This window comes from Monodon monoceros, unplaced genomic scaffold, assembly GCF_005190385.1.
Source record: "Monodon monoceros isolate NGI ecotype Baffin Bay Population unplaced genomic scaffold, NGI_Narwhal_1 Super_Scaffold_5, whole genome shotgun sequence".
NCBI classification, from domain to species: Eukaryota; Metazoa; Chordata; class Mammalia; order Artiodactyla; family Monodontidae; genus Monodon; species Monodon monoceros.
The window spans coordinates 2,534,900-2,541,891 of record NW_021703782.1 but is presented as its reverse complement, the minus strand read 5'-3'; the positions used below and the strand labels follow the sequence as shown (position 1 = coordinate 2,541,891).

General features: G+C 53.0%; 1 protein-coding gene across 4 annotated transcripts in view; it reads right to left on the bottom strand.

Moving 5' to 3' along the window:
- Positions 1 to 3,329: 3,329 nt before the first annotated feature.
- CLCN3 (chloride voltage-gated channel 3) overlaps positions 3,330 to 6,992 on the bottom strand; it is an 84,266-nt gene continuing 80,603 nt past the window's right edge. For 3 of the 4 annotated variants that reach the window (XM_029202619.1, XM_029202620.1, XM_029202621.1), the window contains one exon: positions 3,332 to 6,704. In XM_029202619.1, coding sequence (XP_029058452.1) covers positions 6,614 to 6,704 — 91 coding nt within the window. In that variant the 3' untranslated portion in view covers positions 3,332 to 6,613. Of the gene's footprint in view, positions 6,705 to 6,992 lie in introns of all 4 variants that reach the window. The other variant, XM_029202622.1, reaches the window with a different exon arrangement.

Here is a 6,992-nt window from a genome sequence, read left to right as displayed (position 1 = left end):
GCACTGGGCTTCTGGGCAGCAGGGAGGGCACAGGGGAGCAGACTCAGGACCCACCCCGGATCCTCCACAGCTGCATCTGAACAGCAGCTGCAGGCACTCCGGACCTCGCCGCACGAGCGTCCGCTCGCTCCGTTAGGTCCATTCCTTGCAGCAGCGCTCCTCGGGCTCTGTCTGTACCTGCCAATTGACACAGCGTTAGGGTGTCGACACAGCATGCAGTCAGCTTACCATTCAAGTTTTCCGTTGGGTTTCCAGTACAGTCTGGGTAGCTGTGTTTGACCAGCTTCAGATCCTTCTTCAACCTGACAGAACGTCCTTAACCTTAAAACCTCAGAGCTCACAGTGAAACACAAAATAATAGCAAACTGTGGATTGGGCCAAAGGGCCCCTTAGTGAGGTTTCCCTCGTGAGGTTCAAGGTGGGAAAGCCCGCAGGTCACCTGGCTCACCCCCCATCTTGCAGGACTGAGTGGACCTGCCCACACAACTCTCCAAAGTTAACTGGGTCAGCCGCCTCCTTAGAACCCACCTGAGACCCGAACTCTTCGTGGCAGAAGGGCGAGGAGACGGGCAGGAGTTTGACAGGGGCAGGACTCCCTCCCTGGTGAGGCTGTGGGCTTTCAGGTCCCTCAGTAGCGCCAACCCTTGCACATAAGCGTATCTGTTAACCACCGTGGCCCACACTCAGCGCCAGGGGAACCCACGCTAGCACGGTCTGGGGAACTGCTTGGTGAGATGCCCAGAAGTTGGGGAGCCCTGACTTCTGGGGTCACTAGTCCCCTCTGCTGCAGCCCACGTGCAGCAGCCGTCGTCCTCCCCATGGCCGTGCTGCCGCTGTGCGCAGTTAAGGCTCAGCTGATGGCGCCTCTCCCTCCCTTTCACTCCCAGGAACGTCCTCATCCTGACAGCAGGGCTCCCGTTCTAAGAACGGACAGAGTTCCGTTACGTGAGGCCCTGCCTGCAGCTACCTGGACCCATCTGAACACTGAGCTGCTTTATGTTAAAACGTGACAGTAACAATTAGCTCACACGTGCTTTGATTCGGAAAAAAACAGATCACGTTTGATCTTAAATAATCTTTTAAGAAGCTCTTGAGCTTTTTCCCACAGATTTCTTTACTTTCTAGGGTGCCTGTCAGTATTGTGGCAGTATTTAGAAATAGTTAACACATTTATCTAAAATACTGATTACGAAACTCAAGTGTCTTCCATTAAAACCATTTGCTCAGCTAGAACTCCTAGGTTCCCTTAACTTTGCTACTTGTTGATCCAACAATCCCAAATGTGAGTTTTTAAAATTTGCCTTCTTGTGATCAGTAATGCGGATTTCAACAGGATTTCCTACCAAGGAATAAATGAAAGGGGACAGAAAAATTCAGCTTCTCATCCACACCTTACACAAACCTGAGTGCAAATCTTCAGAAAGCTGGGTATACTGGAGCCAAGACAGGATTTGGACAGGAGTGCCAAGAACGTGGCAGTTACAATTTGGATGCTATAGCTGTGAGCAGAGCTTCCTGAGGACAAGAGTCTTGTGAAATAGAGACATTTCCAGTCTCAAAGCCCAGCGGTTGTGTCCGAGGGCTGGCAGCACGTTTCAGGAGGGACTGGCCTTCCAAGGACCGAGCCTTGGCCATTCAAGAACAAGCTCCTCCCGCCAGCCCGACACCAAGCACTCCTTTCCTACCTTTTTCCTGCACTAAAGGCACAGTCCTTTGAAAGCTCGTTTACTAGATATTTTTATCTACTCTTCATTGGCTATTGCGGCCTCCAAATGCCACCTGCCTTCCTGTTCATTTTAAGTACCTGGGCTCTTTCATGAGTAAAGCACCTTGACCCAATCAGAATTTAACAAAATCATTACCTAGCTCAAATTTAGCTAAGCTCACACCTGGAGCTTGAAAATTTTTTTCTGTGTAACCTCTAACACATGTAGAATGATTCACCCAAGAAAATAAGCAGAAGCAATAAACCTCACCGGAGACCGTGATCTCAACTGTCTCCACGAGGGCACACCCCCTCGCAACAGCTCAAAGCACCTGCTCAAGGCCGCCTGTCCAACCTGCTCCCCGCCCCCTGGAGTCCCTCCTGCTACTCAAGACCCCCCCTCCCCTCTCAGAACAGTGAGTCTCCCTCAAACATCCCCATTGCTTAAAAGAAGCAAAATCCAACTGAGTAAACCCCGAAGACCTTGCTGGCTGTGTTCAGCGATTCATCCCATCCAGCGAGCAGGAGGGGGTCAGAAGGGCTGTGCAAAACGGGTGGCCCTCCTGGGCCCAAGGGGAGACGGTGCCCTGCTAGAGCTCAGGTGACCTACCTGCGGGGGACAGAGGGGCCCGTGGCGGATGACCTCACTGGTGCTGACCGGGCACCTCCAGGCTGCCGGGGACTGGACCTGCCCTTAGCTGAGGGACTGAGCCGTGGTTTGGTGACATGGGCTTGGTACAGGGCCTCCGTCGGGGCCCGCGGTGTCCGTATAACACCACGAACAAGAGCACAAGCCATAGTATCCCGCAGCTTACAACACAGCACCGTCCATCACACACCGCTCTTCCGAAAGCGGTCCCGGATGCCTTCAGCCCCTTCCCATCTCTGCAGAACTCTCTCCGGTCACACTGCGGCCGCCCGATCGCGCTGAACCTGCCCCGGCCAAAGTCATCAGTGACGTCCACGGGGCTGACTCGTCCTCACTGACTTCACCGGTCGGCGACCGTGACTCACGCGCCCCGGCGGCCCACCTCTCCCACGAGGGGCCTCTGCACCCGGCCTCATGCTGCCCTGACCGCTCGACCCCACGGTGGCCTTGTCCTGCCCCACGAGGAGGCTCAGGTCAGGCCTGCGTCGCGAACAGAACACGGACCTCAGACACACAACCGCCCACCGGACGCCCTCGCCCAACCCAGCCGGGGCTCCGAGCTCCCTGGCCCAAAGCCCGGGAGGCCTGACGGCCGACACCCTGCTCCAGCCCTGCACGTCCCGAGGGTCCGCACGCCCCGCCCCGCAGGCCGAGCCTCAGGAGCGACCCCCCCATCGCCCCGCCCCGCCCCACGGTCTGGACCCACAGAGCGGCCGGACGCCTGCCCCGCCCACCCTGCTGCTCCTCTCCCGCCCCGCCCCCAGCCCCGTCCCCCACCTGCCGTCCGCACCTGCCGGGGCTCCCGCCTCTGGACGCGTGCTCAGCATGGCTCCTCCCCCAGCGGGGAACTGCGTCAGCCTGCAGCCCCCACGGCGCACTCACGAGTAACCCTGCCCCTCGGACACGACCAGCATCCCCGCCCCCCGTGGCTCGTGTCCCCCCCGACCCTCCGAGCCGGGGGATTTCTGCCCCAGTCCCCGGCCGGGACAGCGCGCGGTCCCCGGGATCGCGTAAACACACGCGCTCAGCAACCACCAGAGCGCACCCTGACACGTGTCAGCATCTGACACCCCGCGTGCCCGGAGGCCTCGGGAGCAGGGAGCAGCGCTGAGCACACAGTCGGTGCTCAACACGTGTCGAGTGAACAGCACGCGAGAGCGATGACACAAGGCCCACCGGGCGCGTGGGGACCGGGCTCCTCCCACCGGACACCTCGGAGGCCTTTCCACAGCGCACCTGTCACCACCTCCTCGCAGGCAGCTCTGTCAGCAAACCTCCACACTCGTTCTTAAAAGCACACGGTGCCGCTGACTCACGCGTCTCCTTTCAGGGGTGTGACAGCAAATTGAGAGCCATCTCTCTGCGGGCCCGCAGACGCCGCCGACCCCATCGCTGGTACGTCCACCCGCTGTTATCCCAGCGTCTGTCCCCCTGTCGCTCCTGCTTGCAAAGGACAGCACCGGCCCTGGAACGCGAGAGACGCGGGACGACCCTCCCCCACCTTCGAGGCTGCGCGCGCCGGGCGCCTTGGCTGCACCACGGCTGTGACCGCGGGGGACGGTGACAGAGGGAATCAAAGGCCAAACCACACACTGTCATACAGATTTTAATAGAGTTTCTGATTGACTCATCACAGTAACCATTTTTACTGTAATGATATGCAGCTTTACTACATGAGTATAAATAAAAACAGATAAATACAGCTCTAGGCAACATCACAGATTAACAAACTAAGCATTCTTCATGAGCCAAAACTGAAAACAATGCTGATTAAGAAGAGATGCTGACACCCTTGCCCATTCTCATCATACCTTCTCTAAAAGGGTACTCAAATGAGGCGCTCCACCCACATCGGTCAATCTGTTCGCCAATGAGCCAGGCACATCGATCTCATGGTCTCCAGTGTTCCCTCCTTTGGCTGAAAAGCAGACACACCCCAACGTACCAAAAGGAAAAGTGGAACAGAGTGACGCAGACAACCACGAGCACACTGGAGACACGGCCCCCCTCCCCTGTCTCAGCAGGGCGGACACACCGAGAAGAAAATCAACATCCGCCCGAGATGTCAGTCTCTGAAGCAGGACCTGAAATCGGAAAGGAAACGTGGGAGACAAAATCCACGCCACGTGTGACTTTGCGAGGCCGCGCCTCTCGGGGGCAAATGCACGGATGACAGGTCGAGAGGAGACGCACAGGACCATCATTCAGGAAGGACTGCCCTCCGGACACCAGGAAGAAAGCCTGGAGGCGGCCAAGGGGGGAGGAACGGGGACAAAACACTAACTGCAGGCAGACAGCAAAAACTCAGAAGGTCTCACGAAATTCCTAACATTTTGCTCAACTCTCAACTGTCACTCTAATCTGGCCTCATGATCTTATAAACCTTGCAGACCGTAAAGATCTTCCGTGATCTCACAGATCTTACAGATATATTAAGAACCAGGAAGCGAAGAACCACTGCTAAAATGTAAAAACAGCTCATTGCCAGTTATGTTTCAGAAAATGTGCCCGTAAAAATTCATTTTTGCCTCCAAAAATACATAATCCAGAATTTTTAGGCCAGTGCTTCAAGTAAACTGCCTTTGCCAATAGTGAATTAAGACCACGATTAAGTCAGATATTTCCAAAACCCACAATTCCAAACACATCCCAGTATATTTTCAACTCATCCTGCAAAAAAGTGCAGTGTGGATTCAAAACGTCACTGGACACCTGGACGCGACCTATGCAAAGATTCACAGGTTCTGTTCAGATTAACGTTTTAACTGCCACCTCTGCAATTCTACTGTTTTCATTTCATTTTTCTTTTAAAGGTTAACAGTGTTTAACTTTTGGTTTTAATCTGCAAAATAATATGTAGTGTTTCAGCTTCCAGTTAATGAGTCAAAATGGACAGGTCAGAAGACAACCCAGGGGATGGCAGTGAAAGATCAGAAAAGGTTTCCGTACACATCTGATCGCAGAGAAATAACCATAACCACATCTTAAACCCTTGTTCCCACTGTAAACTTTGTTCGTATCTCCATATTTCTAAGTCTGAATTAGTCTACAAAAATCACATTAAAAAGGTAAAATTACTTAAGTGCGATATTAACTGATCTGTATTTTATAAATTTTAATCCATAAAAATATAAATAAGAATGGTAAATTTTTAAGAAAGAAATATACATTTAGTGCAAGTTATGAATTACATTTCTTCTTCAGCGTCAGCAGTAGAACACCTTGAGGAAAGAAAAGAAAAGAAAAAGGCTGATCTAATTTCAAGAAAAAGAAAATTCCAGTGTTTAAACATGCAACTCATACCAGGTGCAGCTAAACAGAATTCTTCCTTCTCGTCACTGTCAAAGAAGCAGCATCTTGTCTCCTTACGCTCAACAGTACTTGTGTATTATAGGAGTTTTAGAAACAAAATCTGCGTACGACCAGGTCACATTATCCATAAAGTCAGAGAGGGGCGGAAAAAAAAGCAAAAAAGAAAACTTTATCCTCACAAGTCAAGTTCACCGTTGTTGGTTCTGAACCACACGGCACCCGAGCGAGAGCTCATTTCTCCTCCGTGGAGGTCTTCCCAGTGCCATGGGCCCCTGTCGGCGCACACGTGACTGCACCCAGCATCTCGTGATGGGGCAAACTACAGGGTTAAGGGCACAAGAAACACTCCCTTCTTCTGTGTGAAACCTCAGTACAACCTCAGTACATCTCAATATGAGAAAGGACTGCTTCCAAAGGGCACACAAACTTACAGAGGCTTTGTTAGAGCGCAAGAGAGAAGGGGCGGCGGGGAGAGGGAGAAGCTCATCCGGAATGTAGAAAGGTAATGCTTTAACTGTACACTTCATGAGTTAAACAGAAAAGTTTTGATTAAAAAAGGGCAAGACCTTGCAGTCTTAGAGATGGCTCGATTCAGAGGGATCCCTCCCGAAACACGCACGTCTCTGCGGTGCTGGAGAGCAGGCCAGGGGCCGGGGTCAGGCTCGGCCGCCCTCCCCGTAGAGGGAGGCCCAGGCCACACCCCGGGCTGAGCGCATCCAGCGCAGACAGCACACCACGTAGCCCCCTCGTGGGATGGGAGATACTCACTCGCCTCCTTCTCTCTCTCCTTTCCCTCCCCAAACAACACTCCATTCCACCAGCAGTACTGCAAACCATGCTGCAGCAGCCCGGCTTTTCTACTTCCTTTTTTGAAGGGGGTTAAAGCGTGGTGCTGCTCAGCAGGCGGGCCTCCTCCCCGGCCTCCTCTCCCTCTGACGTCACGGGGCTCAGTTGAACATTATGGACGCGGGGTCTTGGTTTGCCGTCTGGGCCATATGACGGAGGATATCTTTTTTTGTGATGATACCAAGGAGGCGTCTGAAAAGGATAAACAGAAGGTTGCCATTAAAATTAAAAGGAAAAGAAAAGAGGAGCTAAATCCATAGCTAAACCCTTTTTGTTGACAGGAGTAGAGCAAAGCAAGCAGCCTGATTCTGTATTTTCTAAAAGCATTTTACTGGTAAAGATAATTAAACACCCAGCACCCATCCTTGGATATAGCGAGTACGACGTCACTAACAGCTCGGTGTCCTTTCCCCGAGACTGAGGACTGGGCCCCCCTGAAGCACAGCCACTCTGAGTAACGTGTGCCAGTGAGAAAGGGAC